At 41.2% G+C, this 24,600-nt stretch overlaps 1 protein-coding gene across 3 annotated transcripts in view; it reads left to right on the top strand.

The window, feature by feature from the left end:
* STK31 (serine/threonine kinase 31) overlaps window positions 1–24,600 on the top strand; it is a 104,302-nt gene that overhangs the window by 68,826 nt on the left and 10,876 nt on the right. For all 3 annotated transcript variants that reach the window (XM_075827284.1, XM_075827282.1, XM_075827283.1), the window contains 6 exons: window positions 9,510–9,641; window positions 11,895–11,996; window positions 14,818–14,898; window positions 14,985–15,110; window positions 16,499–16,624; window positions 20,407–20,493. In XM_075827284.1, the coding sequence (XP_075683399.1) occupies window positions 9,510–9,641; window positions 11,895–11,996; window positions 14,818–14,898; window positions 14,985–15,110; window positions 16,499–16,624; window positions 20,407–20,493 (654 nt within the window). The remainder of the gene's footprint in view (window positions 1–9,509; window positions 9,642–11,894; window positions 11,997–14,817; window positions 14,899–14,984; window positions 15,111–16,498; window positions 16,625–20,406; window positions 20,494–24,600) is intronic.

Raw genomic sequence — 24,600 nt, 5'->3', positions numbered from 1 at the left:
GGCTTTATTCTGGGCTGATGCTTCTCCATAGACAGAGACAAAGTGACTACTTTTGTTTTTTTTATAGTGGGACCAAGGAAGTCGGTAATCCTAATAATCAAACTAATGCATGGAAACATACATTACTGAATAAAATAGCTGCCTATTTGATGCACTTTTTTTTTATAATAACCATTAAGTGGCTAAAACTTTTAACTTTCCAATTACAATCCTGGGGAAAAAAAAACTGTTAATGCACAATTTCATCCAAAACAACAGTCTGTTGTGACGTTACATTTTTATTCTATTCAACTAGAATCCAGAGTGTTGTACCTCAGTGCATGAGATGCAGATTCCCTAGACTATTAATTTGAGACGTCACTGTTGAATTAGAGCCCCAAAAGAGGTGAACAGGACAGCAATAAAAGAGAATGTGTCATCAGAAAATGACCTATTTAAATCAAGTTTTTATGTTCGACACGTTTTTTGTTTTTTTTAAGAATTTTTTTTGTGATAATTTTCCAGGTCATTATTTATAGTAAAAAAATTATCTTGAAATCTTGCAGTTTTTACTCTGGCCACTGAGCCTCATATTAATTAAACTTCCTGTTCTGTAGAGATCACTTCTCAGCAGTCATCTCATTATTATCACAGGTGGATTACAATAAAAAGTTAACACATATATAGATAACACGGGATCCACCTTTGACAATAGATGATGGACACCGCTCAACTCCTCCCGCTCCCTGCACAAAGGCCTCTCCACAGGTCACAGAGCATGTCTAGAACACTCTCCCAGAGAAGTCAATAAGTTATCTGTCTCCAGACTATTGTTTCCTATGGTCTGTGTAGCAGCTGTATAGCACATCTCCAAATGCAGTTAACAGAGCAGAGAAGCCGCTCATTCAAGATAGCTGCTCCCTTAATCATAAACACAAAAGAGAATAAAAAATCTACAATTAAAAAATAAAAACCGGTTAGAAAAAACGATTGTTTCACTATCTGGTTTTAATTAGCAAAAAAAATACATAGGTGATACATTTTCTTTAACCCCTTGACTGCAATAAGACGTAATAGTAATATATGTCCAGTGGATGGTACATAGTCTACAGCTGACATCCTGCTACAAAGGCCAGTATTGGAGATCACGCTGATCCCGGCTGTTAAACCCCTTAGGGCTCATGCATACGACCGTAGCCATGTGCACGGCCGTGATTTTCGGGTCGACTGGCTGCGGACTGTCAGACGCGAGCCGTCCGCAAATTGCGGGCCATGCACATGGCCGCGGCCATTATTTTCAATGAGCCCGGACCGCAGAAGACGGCTGTAATAAGGCATGTCCGTTCTTTCTGCGGTGCGGGCTCACGGGCCATGCACGGACAGTAAAAACTACGGTCGTGTGCATGGCCCCATAGAAATGAATGGTGCCGCAATTCTCCCGTGGATTTTCGGGGGAATTGCGGCCGCAAAAGCACGTTCGTGTGCATGGGGCCTTAGATGTCTCGGCATCTAGGTGGTCATTTGCATGGCCCGCGATTTGCGGGCGGCTCGCGGCTGACAGTCCGCAGACGGCCGACCCGAAAATCACGGCCGTGTGCATGAGCCCTTAGAGTGACTGGGTCCCCAGGCCTGCCATGGCTATATGCCTATTAGGCCGTACCAATAATGATTTGGTATATTGAGTATACCAAAGCATTATATAAGAGATCAAACTATTTCATTGTAAAGTCCCTCTGTGGGACTAGAAAAATAATGAAGTTGATTATAATATAGTTTATTAAAAAAAATATATACATGTTTGTTTTTTAGTAAAGTTAACACGGTATTTAAACCGCATGGTGAACGATGTAAGAGAAACAAAAAAAAGTCTGACTTTTTTTTACGTGTCTGTGTCATGGGGGGGACACCGTTTATGACATTGGGTATAGACACTAGGTGGCAAACACTGGGTAAAGAACCAGCTATACCCATCCCGCAGACACAGAGCTAAACCAGTTTTAGCTTAGTGTCTGTATGTGGCAGACCTCTGTGCTTAGCAGGTTCATCTTTTTCTTCTTTCCACTTTAGGCTGAAAATACAGGTTTAATAGTTCTTTGTTACCCCATTTGAGGGGAGAGCACAGTGAGGGGTAACCCCACTGTAGTCTGCCCTACATACAGGAAGAAAAAGAAGCACAGCAGAGCCCTTACTCTCCTGTAACCCACCAGCCATAGTCATCCAAAGCTCCAGCCTACTTCGTCACCAAGGGGAGGAATGCCTAAAGTGGTGACCTTGCCAGACTCCATGGATCATAGATTGGATCATTACATTCTTAAGGTGAGTATACTAGGTAAGTATCCCCATTTCTCCCCTCACGGAAAGTGTGGTTCCAGAGAATACCTAAATTTGTATCTTTTCTTCCCCCACCTCTTGCTCCACATTGTGTGGCGTGGGCGCAGGCCTCCCCTTCTGAGGTGGTCAGCATCTCCGCCCCTCCTGTGTAGTTACGTGGCACTCCGACAGCAGTCATGGCGCTTGTGCTAATTCTAGCAGGATCCCTGCCCCAAAACAGGTCGTCTTGCTCTGCCACACCTAGAAAGGGAAGGACTCCGTTGTGTACCTTTTGCCTATGAAGCCCGAGCCCTTCTTAAAGGAAGCAAAACCCACGAGACCACAAAAAGAAACTTTCCTATAAACTGCGTACTTCCTGGTGTCCTCGTCTACAGGCTCCCAAATACATCTCAAAACATGTCCAATTCTACATGAAGGGCAGGCCCCAGGTGTGTTTGTGGGGGCCAGCAGAATGCCTGGTCTTCACATTCCGCACCCGCCCCATTCAGTGAACTGTTTTAACTCATTAGAACAAGTCCACAGACTCTCTGGATCACACTATGCTCCTGCCCCTGTTAGTTCGTCCGTCGCTTTCTACAGTGGTGGCTACTCTCTCCCAAACTGACCCTGGGTCGCTCCTTTCATTGTTGTGAAGATACTGTTCCAGTCAATGCAGTTTTCCCTCTCTTGTTCACTTTCCTTCCCACGGTAAGGTCAGAACATATGCCTTAGTTGCCTCAAGGGTCAGGTTTTAGCCCATCCATCTTCTTCCAGCACCCCTTGGCATCTAGATCAGCTGGCCATACCTTTCTGCAAGATGTGGCCCCTGCCGTGTTTTCTACCATCATTCCATGGCATCTTTATGCCCAGCAGTCTTTCTCCTTTGAGCCTCTAGACGGGATCTACCTCCGCTTCTTTTCTTGGAAGGTATATTTTTGGCGGCTGTCATATCCATTAGGCGCATCTCTGAACTGGAGGCCCTGTTTTAATAATCATCTAATATGGTTTTCACCAAGACAAGGTGGTACTTCTTCTTCTTTTTTTTTTTTTTTTTAATCCAAAAAGGTATTTGGTTTTTCACATTAACAAGGACATAGTTCTCTCTTACTTTTGGATTTCTCCGCGCCACCCTAAGAACTGGTCTGCAAGTCGTATATCGTTCGCGCATTGCAGGTTTACCTTTCTCGAGCTTCTTTGTTTCACTTATTAGACTTTGTCTTTGTGGTTCCAGAGGGTCCCAGGCGGGGTCTGCAGGCATCCAAGGCAACCATAGCCCACTAAATTCAATCAGCCTTTGGCGAGGCGTACAAGTCAAAGGGCAAGGAGCACTCTTTAAGTGTGATGACTCACTCTACTCCAGCATTAGGTGCTTCATGGGCGGTACAACACAGAGCTTCTGCTCTACAAGTCTGTAAGGCTACATGGTCCTCTCTTCACACCTTTTTAAAGTTCTTCGGGGTGCATACTTTTGCATCTTCTGTCGCAGGGTGCATTGACCACGGTCATTCTTTTTTTTTTTTCACCCCTAGGGTATGCTTTTTTAGCTTCCCAAGGTCATCATCTTTGTTCCTGTATGACACGGATGAGAACATTTGGGATTTTTGTTACCGTAAAATCCTTTTGTCATTTTTGACAGGACCCACCCAATTTTGTTCCTTTAGGATGTTACGACTGTTTTCTTGAAGGGGGTCTTTTTATTCGTGTTTTAATATGGTTCTTGTTTTTCATTGCTAGTTGCATCAGTTTCATTCCTGGTTTTTTTTTTTCTCTGCTTCTCCATCGGTTTATGTGCAAAAGTGGTTTAGCTCCATGTCTGCAGGTACAGGCGAAGGAGCTAACACTTTCTTTTATTTTTTACTTCATGTCTGCCTCATAGTGGCAGCAGCTATTACTCAAGGTCGTCGTCTGTGTCCCCCAAAGAACGTGATGAGAAAAGTTTTTTTGGTAAGTAACAAGAATCTAATTATTTCATTCCCCCTCCTCCCAATTGATTATTTAAAAAAAATTACTTATCCAGCAAAAAACAAGCCCTCATACGGTTACATCGATGGTAAAATGTTTTTTTTAAAAGTTCTCAGAATGTGGCGACACAGAAACAAATGATTTAAAAAAAATTGTAAATAATAAAAAATACTCTATGAATTTGTTGGTATTGCCGTAATCGTAACGACCCTCAAAACAAAGTTAAAGTCTTTTATAGTGAACAGTGAATGCCACAATGGTGCCATTAAAAAATACAAATCATCCTGCAAAGAAACAAGCCATCACACGGTTACTTCGGTAGATCAATTAAAAAAAAATATGGCCCTTTGGAACGCAAAGATGAAAAAATTGCTGCGTCCTAGAGGCCTATTATAGCTCTGTCCTATGTGTGCGGGACAGCAACAGTCATAACTCTGAAAAATGGCAAAATGTTTTATCAAAGTTCAGGTAAGTCACCCTAAAATGCTGCCATATGTTCAGTCGGTAATTGACAGGCTGCTGTGCTGTGTGTACAAAGACTGCAATATGTCACTCACCGCAGAGAGGGGCAGGGTGGGCCTCATGAGAACGCTCGACTCCTATTCTTTCAGCGATCCTGGTTATTAGATTACGGACCTGTAGCTGTGACATGCTGTCCTTAACCCCTTAAGGACGCAGCCTAGTTTGGGCCTTAAGGCTCAGAGCCCATTTTTCAAATCTGACATATTTCACTTTATGTGGTAATAACGTCGGAATGCTTAAACCTATCCAAGCGATTCTGAGATTGTTTTCTCGTGACACTTTGGGCTTCATGTTCGTGGTAAAATTTGGTCGATATATTCAGTCTTTATTTGTGAAAAATTGCAAAATTTAGAGAAAATTTACAAAAAATAGAATTTTTCAGAATTTAAATGCATCTGCTTGAAAAACAGACGGTTATACCACCCAAAATAGTTACTAGTTCACATTTCCCATATGTCTACTTTAGATTGGCATCGTTTTTTGAACATTATTTTATTTTTCATGGACGTTACAAGGTTTAGAACATAAACAGCAATTTCTCATATTCTTAAGAAAATTTCAAAAGCCTTTTTTTGAAGGTGCCAGTTCAGTTCTGAAGTGGATTTGAGGGGCCTATGTATTAGAAACCCCCATAAAACACCCCATTTTAAAAACTAGACCCCTCAAAGTATTCAAAACAGCATATAGAAAGTTTTTTAACCCTTCAGGCATTTCACAGGAATTAAAGCAAAGTGGAAATGAAATTTGCAAATTTAATTTTTTCTGCTGAATTTCAATTTTATTCAATTTTTTTTTAGTAACAGAGAAGGTTTTACCAGAGAAATACTACTAAATATGTATTGTCCAGATTCTGCAGTTTTTAGAAATGTCCCACATGTGGCCCTACTGCGCTCGTGGACTAAAACACAAGCCCTAGAAGCAAAGAAGCACCTAGTGCATTTTGAGGCCTCTTTTTTATTAGAATATATTTTAGGCAGCATGCCAGGTTTGAAGAGGCGTTGAGGTATCAAAACAATGGAAACCCACCAGAAGTGACCCCATTTTGGAAATTACACCCCTCAAGGAATTCATTTATGGTTTTTGTTATCATTCACCTATTTGAATTGGGCTGTGAAATGAAAAAAATGATATTTTTTCCAATAAAATGTCATTTTTGATCAAATTTTCTTATTTTCACAGGGAACAACATACCCCATTTTGTTGCCCAATTTGTCCTTAGTGCGGCAATACCCCATTTGTGGTGATAAACTGCCCTTTGGGCCCATGGGAGGGCTCAGAAGGAAAGGACCACCATTTGGCCTACTGGAGCTTTTCTGGTGCTAAGTCATGTGTGCAGAAGCCCCTGAGGTACCAGTACAGTTGAAACCCCCGAGAAGTGACCCCATTTTAAAAACTACACCCCTTAAGACATTCATCTAGAGGTGTAGTGAGCATTTTGACCCCACAGGTACTGTGTAAAAGATAATGCGCAGCAGATGGTGCAGTGTGAGATTTGCAATTTTATATATGTATATGCCATTTCAGTGTCCAATATAGTGTGCCCAGCATGCGCCACCGGAGATATACACCCCTTAAATTGTAATGTGGGTTCTCCTGGGTACGACAATACCCTACATGTGGCTGTTATCAGCTGCCTGGGCATACGGCAGGGCTCAGAAGGGAAAGATGAGGGGGGTAAGCTGTTCGGAGTGCATCAGGGTAAATTAAAAATCAAGGGATGTATGATACATTTTAAAACAATCTTTTATACAGAGCCCTGGTTTTTCGGGACACGTGTCACATTGGTATATTGTGTTCTTCCTTATCCCCCTCTTATAGCAGACTCTGCACCTCTTTTGACTCTTTTTCCCTTTCCACCGGTTTGGGGACCTTCTCCTGGAAAGTGTTGCCCTGGTACGATGCGTGTGGCCTCGCTTCCAGAAGTACTGGGTGCCCCCCCTTCCTGGTCCCTAAAGATTAGATCTTGAAATTCCAGGAAAGTTCCCCTCTGGCCTGCACATCGACGTAGCACATACGCATTGTACAAAGCCATCTGTATGATGTGCCCGGCCAGCTTCTTATACCACACCGCATGGCGCTGTAGGGCTTCAGGCCTTGATTTGACAAGTCCATCCCTCCCATGTACCTATTGTAGTCCAGGATGCAGTCTGGTTTGGGGGTGGCCTTTCCTTCATATATCCTAAACCTGTAGGTATACCCTGATGCACTCTCGCACAGCTTATACATCTTCACGCCATACCTTGCCCTCTTACCTGGCAGGTACTGGCGGAATTGAACCCTCCCTTTAAAATGTACCAGGGACTCATCAATAGAAAAACACTTCTCGGGGGTGTATGCTTGGGAAAACCGGGCACTGGAACGGTCTAATAGGGGTCTCCGTTTATACAAACGGTCAAAACTGGGGTCATCTCGGAGTGGGCACGGCTCATTATCAGTATAATGTAAGAAGCGAAGTATTGCCTCATTTATTTATTTTTTTAGGTTCCAGTTCATTTCTGAAGTTGCTTTGAGGGGCCCATATATTAGAAACCCCTATCAAACACCCCATTTTAGAAACTAGACCCCTCAAAGTATTCACAACAGCATTTAGAAAGTTTATGAACCCTTTAGGTGTTTCACAGAAATTTAGAGCAAAGTAGAGGTGAAATGTACTCTTTTTATACCAATTTTTTTATAACACAAAAGGATTTATCAGAGAAACGCAACTCAATACTTATTGCCCAGATTCTGCAGTTTAGAGAAATATCCCACATGTTGCCCTCGGGCGGTAATGGACTGAAGCACCGGCCTCCGAAGCAAAGGAGCACCTAGCGGATTTTGAGCCCTCTTTTTTATTAGGCACCATGTCCGGTTTGAAGAGGTCTTGTGGTGCCAAAACATTGGAAACCCCCCAAAAGTGACCCCAATTTGGAAACTAGACCCCTTGAGGAATCCATTGTAGTTTTCATGGGGTGCATGCGGCTTTTTGATCAGTTTTTATTCCATTTTTAGGTGGCGTGGTGACTAATAAACAGCAATTCTACTATTGTTTTTGTATACTTTTTTTTTTACAGCGTTCACCGTGCGCTATAAATTACATATTCACTTTATTCTGCGGGGCGATACGATCACGGCGATACCAGATGTTTATAGTTTTTTTTTATGTCTTATGGCGTTTGCACAATAAAATACGTTTTGTAAACAATCATTCACTTTTTGTGTTACCTTATTCTAAGAGCCAGAACGTTTTTATTTTTCAATCAATAAAGCCGTGCGAGGACTTATTTTTTGCGTAACGAACTGTATTTTCCATCAGTACCATTTTTAGGTACATGCGACTTTTTGATCTCTTTTTATTCCATTTTTTGGGAGGTGAAGTGACCAAACAATTGTGATTGTGGTACGGTTTATTAATATATTTTTTTACGGCGTTCACCGTGCGGGATAAATAACAAAATAATTTTGTAGTTCAGGCCGTTACGGACGCGGCGATACCAATTATGTATAGTTTATTTGTTTGTTTATATATTTTTATTAATAATAAAGGACTGATAAGGGAAAAAGTGGGACTTTTACTTTTATTACTTTTTAAAACTTTTATTTTCTTATTTTTACACATCTTTTTTTAACTTTTTTTTTACTTTATTACTTTTTCCCACTAGGGGACTTGAGGGCAGGAGGCCCTGATCGCTATTCTAATACACTGCACTACATGCGTAGTGCAGTGTATTAGAACTGTCAGCTACTCACTGACAGCAAGCATAGTGGGTCCTGACCATTGTTTGGTGTCCGGTTGCCATAGTCACCATCGCCGGCCGCTATCGCGTAGCAGGCCGGCGATGGCAGCTTAACCCCTAAAAAGCCGCGATCTCTATAGAACGCGGCTTTTAAGGGGTTAATCAGCGGGGACACAGCGATCGGTCCCCGCTGTAGGAGCTGTGACAGCTGCTGAACAAGACAGCAGCGTCACAGCTCCTGTATGTGTCGGGAGGACGGCCGAAACGGCCGTTACTCCCGAGACGTACTATTACGGCATGGAGCGCGAACGATACAGCTGCCATGACGTAATAGTACGTCAAGGAGCGGGAAGGGGTTAAATAGGGCAGCATATTAAACTGACAGACCCGCTTTTTGGGTTTCTTTGCTATATATTCAGAACATACAGCAGACAAAAAAGATGGACTGAGATACAGTGGATCATGAATAGAATGAGGGTCCCCATAAAAAAAAAGAAACAAATATGTGCAAAAGAAATAAATATAATAATATACATGATCCAGAAACACTGCAGCATGGATAGTTTCCCCACGAGTATCGCTGCCTCTTTAGTGGTGCTTTGTCGTTAGGTCAGATTGCTGATTTTGCCTGTGTTTGGGGGCTCAATAACTTCAAGTTTAGTTTGACCATCTAGAAGATCCCTATGTTTTGACACATATTTTTTCTAATATAATTCTGTGCCAAAGCAGCAAAAATAGTGTTATTTTTCTGTAAATGACACCTATCAGAGTTCAATACATAAATGTTTGGTCATCTGTTTCATAAAAAGATCTACAAACAATTTTGGTCGCTACTATTGCTGTCTTAATCAAAATTGTTTCTCTGAAATCATTGGCCCAGTCGGGTTTAATCGTTTAACACCACTTACAACACAAAATCTTATTTAGTGTGTTAAAAAGTGAATAGTGCAGTTATAGCGTATTATTTTTTCGTTTTACTGCTTCATTTTCAAAGTTTTAATATTTTTCTTCACATTCTAGTTCAAAAAGAACATGTCGGAATGGATCAATAAAAACCCAAATGTGGATGATTTAATAACAGTCAAGAAGAGTATCAAGGGTTTGAAGGCACAGCTGAGGTGGAAGCTGCTGGAGAGCAGCAGCATGGAAGAGGTAGATTTATTCCATAAACTCTTCGTTCTCAAACCTAAAACTGCATTATTTAATAATAAAGTTATAAATAAAGTTATCCCATAATGGGATTAAAAAATAAAAGTCATTATTTAGCATAAAATATATTTTATTGCCCCTACACTAAATAAAAACAAACAACCTACACATATTGGGAATCTAAAGGACCATAATAACCTGAAGAATTAATCTAACGGGTTATTTAGCATGAACGGGATAAAAAATAAGCAAGAAAAACGATGTCACTTTTTCTTATATTCACACTGTAAAAATATTTTATTTTTTACCTCCAAACTATGAAAAAAAAATAATAATTTCTCCCGCATAAAACGAGGTCTCATAAGGCCACGTCAATGAAAAAATAAAAAAGGTATGGCTGCTGAAATGCAGAGAGGTAAAAACTAAAATATGTAGCTGGTTATTAACCCGTTAGTGACCGCCCCATAGTGTTTTTACGGCGGCCACTAACTGGCTTTATTCCGATGCAATAGCCTTTTTACTGCGCTGCATCGGAATAATTAAACAGAGCAGGGAGCTGTGAAATCTCCCTGCTCTCAGCTACCAGAGGTAGCTGGGGGTGTCGCTGCAGAATTTAGTATGTCCGTTAACGTTGGACATTATCTGCATTTGTCTATGAGCTCCAAATTAGTGAATGCCCTCTCAATGGTGGATCTGAGAGAGGCCGGCCGGAGAGAGACCATGACACGCAGCTTCAGTGTTCAAACGATCTCTGCCCTAGGGGGCGGATCCATCTTTATTTATAGGAAAATGAGAGGAGGTGGTAACCTCATACTTGCAAACATAAATATTCTATATATGGTAATATCCCAAAACTCCACATATGGTATAATGACAGGAAAGGTGTAGGCTTTGGTTTCAGCCAATCATCTACAATATGATAATGACTCTGATTCAGCCAATAAGAATTATATCAATGCATTATAATAATTCTTCACCCTCCAAGCCCCAGGTGGCCCCAGGTGCCGGGATAAACGAGGGGTTTGAACGGTGTAACCTCCTACACTGTGTGTCGCCATTTTTTGAGCTAACACACAGCGTAGTAGGTTTACATACAGTAGTAAACACACACAAACACGAACATACATTGAAATCTCTTACCTGCTCCTGCCGCCGCGGCTCCCTCCGGCCCGTCCGCTCCGTTTGCTGCCGCTGTTCCATGTGCACAAGTCCGGAAGCCGCGACCGGAAGTAGTAATATTACTGTCCGGCCGCGACTTCCGGTCCACAGGAAAATGGCGCCGGACGGCGCCAATTTCGAATAGGACTGTGTGGGAGCGGCGCATGCGCAGTTCCCACACAGACGCCGTACACGGCAGTCAATGGGACGGGAGCCGTTCGCAGTCCCTATGGGACTGTGGCTGCCGTATTCCATGTCTGTGTGTGTCGTTAATCGACACACACAGAAATGGAACAAAAAATGGCAGCCCCCATAGGGAAGAAAAAGTGAAAAAATAAGAAAAAGTAAAACACAAACACACAAATGAATATAAACGTTTTTATTAAAGCACTAACATCTTTAACATATAAAAAAATTATTTGCGATGACACTATTCCTTTAAAAGAGTAATAAAAGATTCAATTCAAGAACACATAACATAGAATTGCTTCTAGACATCTGCTGATATTTACTTTTTACTTATTAACCTCAAGATGGCTCCTTCAGGCCAAAAGATAGATTCCAATGATCCAAAATGGACGCCTACCATACAAGATGGAGTCCATGCAAAATGTTACCTTGGAAACCCATTCTAATCACTTTCACAAAAGCAATATATGTTCACACATATAAAGATAATTAAAAATATTTTTGACAGGGGCATCCCTGCTCTAACAGATGAGATTGATATTAGTATCGATCTCACACGTACCCCTCAGATGCAGCGCTCAATAGCGAGCGCCGCATCTGCGTTTTTTTTGGAGAGAGGGAGGGAGCTCCCTCTCATCCAACGGACACTCTGCGTATGATCGCAGAGTGCAGGTGTCTTCTATGGCAGCCGGGGGCCTAATAAAGACCCCCAGGTCTGCCTGTAGTGAATGCCTGCTAGGTCATGCCAGAGGCCGAAAATATGGCACGTGAATGCTGCTAAACTATTCCATAACAGGATTGTTATAGAAGATTTATTTAGTAGTTTTCAGGTTGTGTTCTATTTTGTACAATATGGTGTAACTTTACGACCTATGTATTGTATGCAACAATGATTTAACTGTTTTGCAGTCTGATGAATACAATGCAACAGCTCACAGTGAAGTAAAACATGAAATTTCGATCATAAGGAACAAGATATTCTATGAGATACAACGTGAACAAGAGGAATATGTGAGTTGAGTTGGTTACGTTTTCATTAACTCTTTACCTAAACTTTTGGTTAATAGATTTGACCAATTCATCCTAATGGCCAACAAATCGCAAACCAGTCAAACATGAATCATTAACATTGATCGTACAAAAAAATCATAGCATTTAGAGACGTCCTAAGGGAGACCATCGAGACTTGGCAGGCCTGCGTTTTATTATTAGATTTCTCCTGCAAATAAAGAGTTAGTGTGATAATAAAATGATTCTGACTAATGGCTGCTCAAGAACGTCCCTTCTGCATTCTTGAAAATAGATTCATGTTGAACTAATATTTCAAGTTGCAATATAATAGTGAGGAATTTTCATTCTTTCATACTAAGATGTTGGCCAGTATCTAGGGAATTCTCTTTTTGATTTTTTTTCATTGTGGAGTTTTCTTTGCTTCACTACCCATAAGCTAAATAGTTATTAATCCATGCTGGTAATTGCTCAGTTCATGAGAAGAGGACACGCTGTTTTTTGGTCATTACTATATTTTTTTGATGTGTCATGCAACTGCTGTTTTTTGTGGAACACGATACGGGGAATCTATGAAAATTTTTATTCCAGTGTTCTCGTGTAGAAAAGATGCTAATGCGGCAAAAGTCATAAATTGTGCAAGAAAATGTGCAACTTTTAAAGCATTTGCACCGCGTAAATTATATCACAAATCTACACCCGCTTGACTTTGGGGCGCACAGACGGCTAGAGATGCACCGAATTTGGGAGGCGTGCGCCTTTTAATAAATTAGGGGCATGATACTCCATCGCTCTTTAGATTAACATTGGCATCTGAAACACCAGTCTTAATAGCAACAATAAACATGGGCAACTGCAAATCTGCATAGGCCTTTGTGTCACGGAATTGCCTTAAAGGGGTTTTCCCATCTTGGATAATTATGGCATATCCACAGGATATCTCTAGAACGGGGCCCCCTAAACCCTGTTCTAGCTTAATCGGCTCTCTCTGCCTTCCGGCTGTGCTGTTTTCGTAGCTACCTAGTTCCGGAAAAAGCGCAGCCCGCCATGCTACGCTGTTTCCGTAACTTCCATAGAAGTGAATGTGCTGCGCTGTTTTTGTAGATACCGAGTTCCGGAAACCGCGCAGGTCGCAGTGCTTCGCTGTTTCAGTGGATATGCCATAAATGTCCAAGATGGGAAAACCCCTTTAAAGGCAATGTGTTGCCAGAAAAACATGTTTCTTTTTTTTAAATTAAACATTTAGTGTGTGGGTGATTAAACATTGTTCAAATTTTTTTAATTTTTTTCACGAGTCAGGAAATATTATAAATTGGATTCAAATTTATAGTATTTACCATTTCTGGTCACTAGATGGAGCCATTCCCAAAAGAATGTGGTAAAGCAACCACATAGCTTTTCTGCTGCAAAATTGGGTAAAAAGCCCTCGCTCTAGTGAGCTCTCAGCATCCCCCCCTCCTTTATCCTGGCTAGTGCCGGGATAAACGAGGGGTTTGAACGGTGTAACCTCCTACACTGTGTGTCGCCATTTTTTGAGCTAACACACAGTGTAGTAGGTTTACATACAGTAGTAAACACACACAAACACGAACATACATTGAAATCTCTTACCTGCTCCTGCCGCCGCGGCTCCCTCCGGCCCGTCCGCTCCGTCTGCTGCCGCTGGTCCAAGTGCACAAGTCCGGAAGCCGCGACCGGAAGTAGTAATATTACTGTCCGGCCGCGACTTCCGGTCCACAGGAAAATGGCGCCGGACGGCGCCAATTTCAAATTGGACTGTGTGGGAGCGGCGCATGCGCAGTTCCCACACAGACGCCGTACTCAGAAGTGAATGGGACGGGAGCCGTTCGCAGTCCCTATGGGACTGTGGCTGCCGTATTCCATGTCTGTATGTGTCGTTAATCGACACACACAGAAATGGAACAAAAAATGGCAGCCCCCATAGGGAAGAAAAAGTGTAAAAATAAGAAAAAGTAAAACACAAACACACAAATAAATATAAACGTTTTTAATAAAGCACTAACATCTTGAACATATGAATTTTTTTTTTTGTGATGACACTGTTCCTTTAAGGCTGCTCCCTGTTTCTTTTAGATGATTTAAAGCTGTTGCCAATAAGTCATCTGTGCCCCTCACTGCAGTGGGCAGGAGTTTACTCACTGCCTATTACATATGAATGGTACAGTATAGGCACATTCTGTAGCCTTTCCTGTGCCCCATGCACACAGCCGTGCCCATAATCATGGCCCTGCGGGCTGCTGACAGCCGTCTGAATTTTCAGTCAGTTTTCCCATACAAAGTATGGGAGCATGGCGCGTAACACACCAAAAAAACTGACATGCTCCATAATTCCCGGCACAGTTCTACGGCACGGACACACGTCCGTAGCAAACTGAATGGGCCCGTAATTACGGTCATGTGCATGGGGCCTATGACTTACATCTGTAACTCTAGCATCCTGCTCACCGTGTGTAATGATCCATAGAACTATTGCTTTTGATAAATGTGATCTGACCACACCTACGTTTCTGATGCATTGTCAAGGCACCATGGGAAATGTAGTTTCCAGGGGTTTTAGGTAAAGAGTAATTTCTGCAGGTAAAATGTCATACAGAATCTGCATTATTCTTTTAAAAAGCAAGTTAGGGTTTACTAGGGGGATAATAGAAGAACACTTATAATATGGACTTAGTTGGTGGGAGGTGGCGTGCATTTTTATCAGAGTGGTGCAATGTGGGAGTTGAGATGACCCTTTCATAATTAGAACTAAGTTTGCCTACTTCATCTACATCATTTAATGTTATAAATATTCTATTTTCATTAGGCATTATTAAGCAATTTGGTAGAGAAGTGGTTTCCTGAGCTTCCTCTAATGTACTCTGATGTAGGAATAACAAATTACACGGTAAGTCAGAGTAAGTAATCGCTCCATGTCAAGCTGGCAGCCATTCTATAGAGGCTAATCGGTATGCCTGCTTTCTCTCTTCATAGAATTCTAGAGGTCTTCTATCTGGTAGTCTTGAGAGAGAGCTGTTTGATGCTGAACCACTGAAGGAACTAAGCAGCAAACGCCCTCTGGTATGCACACAAGTCCAGAACCAAAAAGTCTTGCTCAAGGTATAATATATGTTTAAGATGTGTTTTTCATTATTGTTACGTCTGGTGCATGTTCTGATAGGGCGGTGTATGACACAGGGATTCTTTCAATGGTATTCTTTGTAGCTCTGTTTTTTTCTGGAATTTTCCTATAATAAGATCACATTGGTGTTGTCCATGTGACAGGCCACCACACCGTTGGCACTGCTCAAAGATTTCTGTTACTGAAAATCTGAATCCACATTCTAACAATAGGGGCATTCACATCAGTGGCAGTCTGCTGAGGATTTTGTGTCGGATTTACAGTAACAAAAATCTGTCAACAGTGCAAGTCGGGATTAGGCAATCTATCAAATAAAATGTGATACATGTGACCTTCTGACATGTATATATGACGTATCAGAAGATAATTTTGACTGAATGTCCCAGGTAACATTATTATATAATTAAAACACGTTAAATGAAAATGTGCCAGAATTTTGGTTTCAAATGTATATACTCTTGTATTTGTATATGTATATACAGATGTAGCAGAGTTGTATTTGTCATTCATTCCTCACAAAATAAAAAATGTTTGGTTTCTGCAACCATTTTACATAGAATCCATTGTTTGCCGTTAAACATTGTGAATCAATGTGTGAAAGCATATAAACAAGTTTCATGCCTGTCTGTTGATGTATAGAGATACATAGCTAATGCGTTGTCGGTATTTACTTAGTGCTTCATTAGGAGAGAGTCTTCAAAACTAGAGCCAGGGACACTAGTTACAAGTTGCCCATTGTAACCAATTACATTTTTCTGAGGACATTTTGGAAATAAAGATGCAGAGTTATTGCTGATTAGTTGCTATAAGTAACTGCTCGATCTTTCCTTGCTTCAGTTTTGCTAGATAAGTCTCTCTGCCTTTTTTTAATTGTTTTCTCTGAAGCAACTATAATTTTGTTTTCGTAAAGAAACAAAAACTTTACATGGAAATCTCCCGTAAGATCTGAATAACATTTGACACATAAGATAACCCTTCATAAGGCCCCATGCACACGACAGCAAAAAACCCCCGTTCGGAGCAATTCACTTTCATTGAACACTGACACCTTTCCGTAGCACTACGGAAGGGTGTCAGTGCCGTGGAAATGTTCCGGGAATTATGGAACATGTCCGTTCTTTCGCATTTTGCGGGCCGTGCTCCCATACTTTGTATGGGAGCACGGCCCGAAAATGCGGCTGTCAGTCAGCGGCCGGCCGTGCCCGCAATCGCGGGCCGTGATTGCGGGCACGGTCGTGTGCATGGGGCCTAAGGAGTATCATTCAATATTCTATCCATGCTAGAACAGTTATACATTTTTATCTGTGTCATGGCTGTCTCCAATATATGTAGGCTATGTATTCTTAAATTGTCATTTTTCTGTTAGGGTTATTCAGTAGGCGTGGATACAGAAGAACAAGTAATTGTGCGGGCGTCAAAATTTCACAAGGCTTGGTCACAAGAAAAGGAGGAATCTGGAATTATTCAACTTCTTTACTTGTTTTTTTGCAAGGTAAATGAATCCCAGTAGACATTTAAACAGGGGTATCTATTAAGTGTTATTCTAGCATTCTAAGGGGGCACCCCTGGAACATTTTGTGGGCTGCACACTACTTCCACTTATAGGCTAAGTAAATTGGTAAAAGGTGATGCTGTCAGCACGTTTTAAAAAAATAAATAAAACTTTTAACTTACTGATAATATCGCCGTGGTTCCAAGCGGAGTATTTGAGAAATCCTTATGTCACCAGTGTGTATCTTATGAATGGGGGAGTGTTTTATATATTTTTTTCTCATTAATGTCATTGGGGGACACATGACCATGGGTATATGCCCTTGCCACTAGGAGGATGACACTAGGCAGGAAGTGTTCGCTCCGCCAAGGCAGGCCATACCATTCCCTGGGCTAATCTGTTTTAGCCTAGTGTCCATAGGTGGCTTCTCAGGTCTGCCACACTTTTTTTTTTTTTTTTTTCTTTTTTTTGTTTTAGTTTTGTTTCTTTTTCCTTTTTTCCTTTTAGCTTAAGGGTAGTTGTCAGCCTAAATTGCCAGCCTGGTGAACCACCAGAGGATGCCAGGAAACCAGGCAGTACTCTACACTGCATTTCCTTCACCACCAGTCACCTTCAGCTTCAGCAAGTGGCATAACGGTAACCTCACTATATGTGAAAGGTTACAGAAGAGCTGACCCTGCACACACCCGAAGATGTCGGAGGACTTGATACGCGCTATCGGGGACCCCTTACATGTTAAAGATGACTCTCCTTCTAACTTGAGAAGTGTCTTTCTGCACCCTGACAGGCACTTAGCCACTTCCAAGAGAAGGACTTATATGCTTTACCCCTTGCAGGATGATTTGATCTCCAACTAGCTTCTCTCCTTCGGTGGATCCGCCTGTGTCGCAACTGTCCAAGAGCACCAACTTACCGCTGTCCAATGCGGCATCTAGTAGCGATTCACTTGCTAGATCTTCCTATGTTGTGGCAGTGTCTACCCTGCGCCCAGCATTTGCCTTTTCCTGGGTTAGTAACTCCTGCTTCGTCTGGGATAAACAGCTTTACCAGAGTATCTCAAGGATAGCTTTACAGGAGCTTCTGACCAATCTAGCCTCTCAGCTTATCCATGCTCCCAAGTTCTTATATGAGGCCTCCCTTGAGTTGGCCTGTTTCATTGCCAGAGATACAGCTAATACGGTGGCGATACACTGCTTACTTTGTCTTAAATCCTAGGCGGCGGGCCCTGCTTCAAAAAAGGCCCTCGCTGAACTTCCCTTTGTGGAGGGTAGACTCTTTGGTAAGCATCTGGATGAAATTATTTCTGAGGCCACTAGCGGGAAGAGTTCCCTCCTGCCTCAAAACCGTCCTTGATGCCAACAGCCTTCACAATATTCTCAGTTTTTAGTTCCTTTTTAACTTCCCTTCTCCGAGGTCATAAAAGAGGTCTAACTGTCCTACTGACTTCAGACGTCCATCCTTCAAGCCTAAGCCCTCCTGTCATGGCAGCCCTAGGCCCTAAAAGCCATCCACTTCCAGACCTTAAGGTGTCTTCCCTACTCAAGCCTTCTCTTTGGGTGGTCGGACGGCTTCTTTCCTATAAGGCAACGTGGCTTGCTCACATGGACAACTCCTTGGTTTGAGAACTGCCGTCGACAGGATACAAGATAGAACTGACCTGGTGCAATGGAAAGGAATTCCTTCTGTCAACATCGCCTCGAGCCCCAGTACGCGCCTCTCCTTTTTTCCACAGTCAGAACGATTGCAAGGATTCTACTCAAACCACTTCATAGTCCACAAGAAGGATGGGTCATGCCCATCTTGGGCCTGAAAATGTTGAATAGCTTTGTACGAACTCGAAGGTTCTGGATAGAATGCCTCCTGGATGGAGATCCGCTTTCCAGCCCTGTCTGCAGTCCACGTGTCGGGAGTGGATAACTGGGCTGCAGACTTCCTCAGTCGGGAAATGCTGGATCCCAGAGAGAGGTCGCATTATGCGGAGATTTTTTTCCAGATCTGTCAGAAGTGCGGTACTCCAGATGTCTACCTCTTCATGTCTCATCTCAACCATTATTTCTTCTGCTGCTTTTGTATAAACTGATTAGCCCAGTGTCTGTGGGAAGGGTATGGCCTGCGTGGGCAGAGCCAACACTCTCTTTTTTTTCATTGATCGTGTCAGCCTTTTAGTGGCAAGGGCCTATACCGAAGGTGCTGCATCCCCCTAATGATATAAATGATAAAAGGATTTTATGGCGAGTACAAAAATGCAATTATTTTGTAGTTCTTCTATAGGGAAAAAAATAGCATATTTCAATTTTTTCTTCGTTGATAAGATAGATGGTTCAATTAAAAATATTTACCCAAAAATTAGTCTTCTAATTTTCTCATACATAGAGATGCCAGATATGTGTACACTGTCCAATGTATGGCTCGAAAAACAAATCGCCCGTTTTAGTTTTTCATGAGGTCTGGGTTAGAACGGTCACAAATCTGTGGCCAGGGATAATTTTTGCATGTTTGAGAGAGAATACATTCTGTGTAATATGAATCTATTGTAGCCTGATCACCTGGGGTAAAAAAATGTTTAGGTTTTATTATTAACCGCTCATTAGATCAATGTTAACAGTGATCTGCATGCAGGAAGAACCAGATAAAATACATATTGCTCCTTCTAGCCTTTCGGTCTGACACTGGTCAATCTATGCTGATAATAAGGTGTGTACGTATTGATAAGGGGAATGATACCACCCAGGTGTTAATTCATACATTTCCTGGAGAAAGGACACAAAATAGAGTTCTAAGAAAAGATGCATAAAATAACTGTATTGTTATTATATGGGGAATAAAGTTTTTGTTTCCAATCATTTAACCCCTTAGATGCTGCGGTCAATAGCGATGGTGGCATCTAATGTGTTTGAAAGCTGGAGGGGGATCCCCATCGGATCCCCGTGATGCGATCGCGGAGGTCCAATGCTTTACTAAGGCAGCCGGGGCATAACAAAGGTCTGCCATGAGCAACTGCCCATTAGTTGGCCTAATGGATTGCCTGTCAAAGTATTATCACTGCTGCAAGTTCCCTAAGGGGACAAAAAAAATACAACTAAGTTTAATAAAGTTTCCTTAGAGAAAAAAAAATGAATGTTACAACCCCACAAAAAAAGCTTATAAAATGTAATCAATTTATTTGTACCACAAAATTGTACCAATAAAAACTTCAACCCGTCTTACAAAAAACAAGCCCGCTACTTTGACAGAAAAAGAAAAGTGTTATGGATCTCTCAATGCAGCGACACATAAATATGACTTTTTTTTTTTTTCTATAAAACATGTTTTTATTATGCAAAGGTACTAAAACGTAAAAAAACAACCTTTTTTAGTATTCTTGGATTTGTACTGCCTTGTAGAATAACGGTAACTTGTTGTTTTTACCACTCCGTAAACGGCAGGGAAAAAAACAAAGAAAAAATGGTGGAATTGCTGTTTTTCTTGCAACTCCCCCAAAAACATTGATAAAAGCTAATCAACAAATATGTACCCCAAAATGGTGCTATGGGGAAAAAAAAACAACATTTGTGCCACAAAAAGCAAGCCTTCATACAGCTATAAGAGAAAATAATTATGACTCTTAAGATGTGACAATGAAAAAAAACAAAAGATATTGCTTGGTATTAAAATACGTGCTGTATTAAGGGGTTAAATGCTATAACATATATTTAGTCTACAAAGTAAAGCTTTATTGAGAAATGGTTGTTCTGTGCACTAACGGAAATATACTTATTTTATTGTGGGTTTGTTTTTTTCAGTTTGATCCTGTGGTATACTTAATGGTTCCCTTCTATCCTGGTGAAAGTTTGGGCTACATTCAAGCCAACAATAAGTTGAGTTTGTGTGTAAGTACAGAAGTACAAAATTCTACATTTTTTTAGACCTCAGTGATGTGCTCTGATGCTTCAATTTATACCTCACATTTAGTGTTAAAAATAAAGCAGGATTTGCCTGGATTGTACAATTCTTCAGTATATTCATTCAATCTAGACTCTGGGATCCTTGCAGATAGACCGTGAGGCTCAGTACAGATGTAAAAGGTTTTCTACCAAACAGAAGAACTATCCTATCTATCTATCTATCTATCTATCTATCTATCTATCTATCTATCTATCTATCTATCTATCTATCTATCTATCTATCTATCTATCTATCTATCTATCTATCTGTGTGTGTGTATATATATATATATATATATATATGCATATAATGTATATGTGTGTGTGTGTGTGTGTATATATATATATATATATAGATATCTATCTATATAGGTGTGTATGTGTGTGTATATATATATATATATATATATATATATATATGTGTGTATATATATATATATATATATATATATATATATATATATATATATATACATACTAGTCCATCCTAATGAATTAGAATATCCTTAAAAAGTTTTTGTTTTTTTCAGTAATTCAATTCAAAAAGTGAAACTCGTATATTATATATTTATTACACACAGTGATTTATTTCCAGAATTTTTTTTTCTTTTCATGTTGATTATGGCTATGGGTATGTTCACATTGAGTTTTTTGCAGGCAGAAAATTCTGCCTGGGTAAATCTGTTTCGGTTTTTTTCTGCGACTTTTGCCGAGTTTTTTTACTCGTTTTTTTACTAATTTTTCAAAACGCGTAGGCCGTCGGCGGCGTTTTTTCCATCTATTGATTTCACTGGGGTTTTTGAGGCGAAAAACGCCTCAATATAGGGCATGCCGCTGCTTTTTCCTGCGAGTGTTTTTTTTTCTGCTCGCGGGAAAAAAACGCCTCCACCTCCCATTGAAAACAATGGGAGGCAATTCTGAGGGAAAAAAAGTGTCAAACTCTGTGTAAACAGTTAATGAAAACCCAAAATGTAGTGTCTCAGAAAATTTGTAATACTGAAATGTTGGCCTACTGAAAAGTATGTACAGTATATGCATTCAATACTTGGTCGGGGCTGCTTTTACATGAATTACTGCATCAGTGCGGCATGGCATGGAGGCGATCAGCCTGTGGCACTACTTTTGGCAGTCTGGGCAAGTGCCAAGTCCTGCTGGAAAATGAAATCAGCATCTCCATATGACTTGTCAGCAGGGAGAAGCATGAAGTACTCTAAAATTTCCTGGTAGACGGCTGCACTGACTCTGGACTTGATATAACACAGTGGACCAACACCAGCAGATGCCATGACTCTCCAAACCATCACTGACTGTGGAAACTTCACACTGGACCACAAGCAACTTGGATTGATGTCTCTCCACTCTTCCTCCAGACTCTGGGACCTTGATTTCCAAATGAAATGAAAAATTTACTTTCATCTGAAAACAGGACTTTAGACCACTGAGCAGCAGTGTTGGTCCACTGTGTTATATCAAGTCCAGAGTCATCGCAGCCGTCTTCATGCTTCCCTCTGCTGACAAGCCATATGGAGATGCTGATTTCATTTTCCAGCAGGACCTGGCACCTGCCCACGCTGCCAAAAGTACCAATACCTGGTTTATTAACCACAGTGTCACTGCACTTGATTGGCCAGCAAACTCGCCTGACCTAAATCCCATAGAGAATCTATGGGGTGTTGTCAAGAGGAAGATGAGACACCAGACCCAACAATGCAGACGAGCTGAAGGCCGCTATCAAAGCAACCTGGGCTTCCATAACACCTCAGCAGTGCCACAGGCTGATCGCCTCCATGCCATGCCGCATTGATGCAGTAGTTCATGCAAAAGGAGCCCCGACCAAGTATTGAGGGCATATATACGGTACATACTTTTCAGTAGGCCAACATTTCGGTATTAAAAATCATTTTTGAAAGTGGGCTTATATAATACTCAAATTTTCTGAGCCACAAAATTTTGGGTTTTCGTTAACGGTTACCATAATCATCACCATTAAAGGAAAAAAATGCTCGAAATAGATCACTCTGTTTGTAATGAATCCATATATTATGAATTTTAAATTGAATTACTGAAATCAATTAATTTTTTGATAATATTCTAATTCATTGAGAAGGACTAGTATGTGTGTGTATATATATATATATATATATATATATATGTATGTATTTTCTCTGATTTCCTCTTTTGCAACTGAGCTAACTTGGTAAGATATGACAGCGCTATAGTGTTCATATTTTCTTTGATTTGATTTTTTTATAGGGGTTAACCACTTTCTACAACAAATTCTAATATTTCCTAAACCAATTTGGTGAGACACAGGCAGCCCCTGTGCTGCATTTAAAGGTCTCCTGCTCCCCCTGGATCAGAGGTGTAAACAGTGAACTGCGGTGGTGATCCCATCTCTAGCGCTCAAGCTGGCGGCGGTCATGTGATTTATCCACATGCCTGCCTTACTCTACTGCGCCAAGTTCATTGCATGTGCATATATTGGCAGCAGGCTCTACTGCATCTGCGCGTGCGCTGCAATATGGCTGAATGTATTCAGCGCATTTGCAAATACAGGCAGCAGATTTTCCTGTATCTGAACATTAGCTAAACGTGATTAGCTCTTTTGCAGAATTGTTGGTAGCCGGGGAGACGGTCATGCTGGTAAATCACATAACCGCTGCCATCTTAACCCCTTCCCGACATCCGCCGTATATATATACGGCGCTGCCGGGCAGTGCTTTCCGCAAATCGCAGTACCATTACGTCACAGTGATAGTGCGAGCTGAGGAGCTAATCTCGCACCATCACCACCGGGTGACAGCTGTATGTTACAGCTGGAACCCCGAGGTATCGGCCAGGATCAGAGTTAGCATCCGATCCGGCCGATTAACCCTTCAGATGCTGAGTTCAATAGAGATCACAGCATGTGAGGAGTTTTTAGCCACCGGTACCCCGCCAACGTGATCGCTGGGTTGCCGGTGGCTGCAAAGGCGATCGGAGTCCTAATACTTACCAGCCGTTCTGCCAGCAATGGAAGCCTCCTATGGCCTGCTCTGGGGCCTAAAAGGCTTCCGGTGCCATTGGCAAGATGGCGCCCGCTCAGAAGCTGAGCCTGCGTCCTCAGCAGTGGGTGTCCGCTGTATGTTACAGCGAACACCCCCATGTATCGGCAGGAACCGGAGCTAGCTCTGATTCCTGCCATTAACCCCTTTGATGCAGCAATTCAATGCGATCGCTGCATCAAAGTGGTTTGTAGCAAATCGGTGGCCTGCCATGCGAGGCTGGCGACTGCTACTATGGCAACAGGAGGCCTAACAATAGCTTCCTGTCTGCCATTACGGAGGCCGATTTAGGCCCCGACCGGAGCCTGATCGGCTTGCTGTCAGTGAATAACTGACAGTTCTAATACATATTGCACTACATAGGTAGTGCAATGTATTAGAACATCAATCAAACAGTTTGACCTTCAAGTCCCCTAGTGGGACAAAAGAGAAGTGAAAATAAAAGTTGTAAAAAATAAAATAAAAGTTTCAAATAATAACATAAAACACAATCGCCCTTTTTCCCTTATCAAGTCCTTTATTAGTGAAAAGAAATAATAAAACCATACATATTTGGTATCGCCGTGTCTGTAACGACCTGAACTATAAAAATATTATGTTATTTATCCTGCAAAAACGCTGTAAAAAACAATGCCGGAATTGCTTTTTTTTGGGTCACGTGGTCTTCCAAAAATGTAAATAAAAATTGATCTAAAAGTTGCATGTATCCAAACATGGTACCTATAAAAACTATAGCTCGTCTCGCAAAAAACAAGCCCTCTTACAGCTTCGTAGACGAAAAAATGTAAAAGTTATGGCTCTTGCAACATGGCGACAGAAATTATTTTTACAAAAGTAATTTTATTGTGCAAAAAGTTGTAAAACCTAAAAATGTGCTATAAATTAGGTATCGCTGGAATCGTACTGACCCGCAGAATAAAGTTATCATGTAATTTATAACGCATGGTAAACGCTATATAAAAAAAAAACCCTAAAAAAACTATGCCAGAATTGCTGTTTTTTGATTACC

The sequence above is a fragment of the Rhinoderma darwinii genome, chromosome 5, assembly GCF_050947455.1.
Source record: "Rhinoderma darwinii isolate aRhiDar2 chromosome 5, aRhiDar2.hap1, whole genome shotgun sequence".
Taxonomy (NCBI): Eukaryota; Metazoa; Chordata; class Amphibia; order Anura; family Rhinodermatidae; genus Rhinoderma; species Rhinoderma darwinii.
This window is presented reverse-complemented; position numbering and strand designations above follow the sequence as displayed.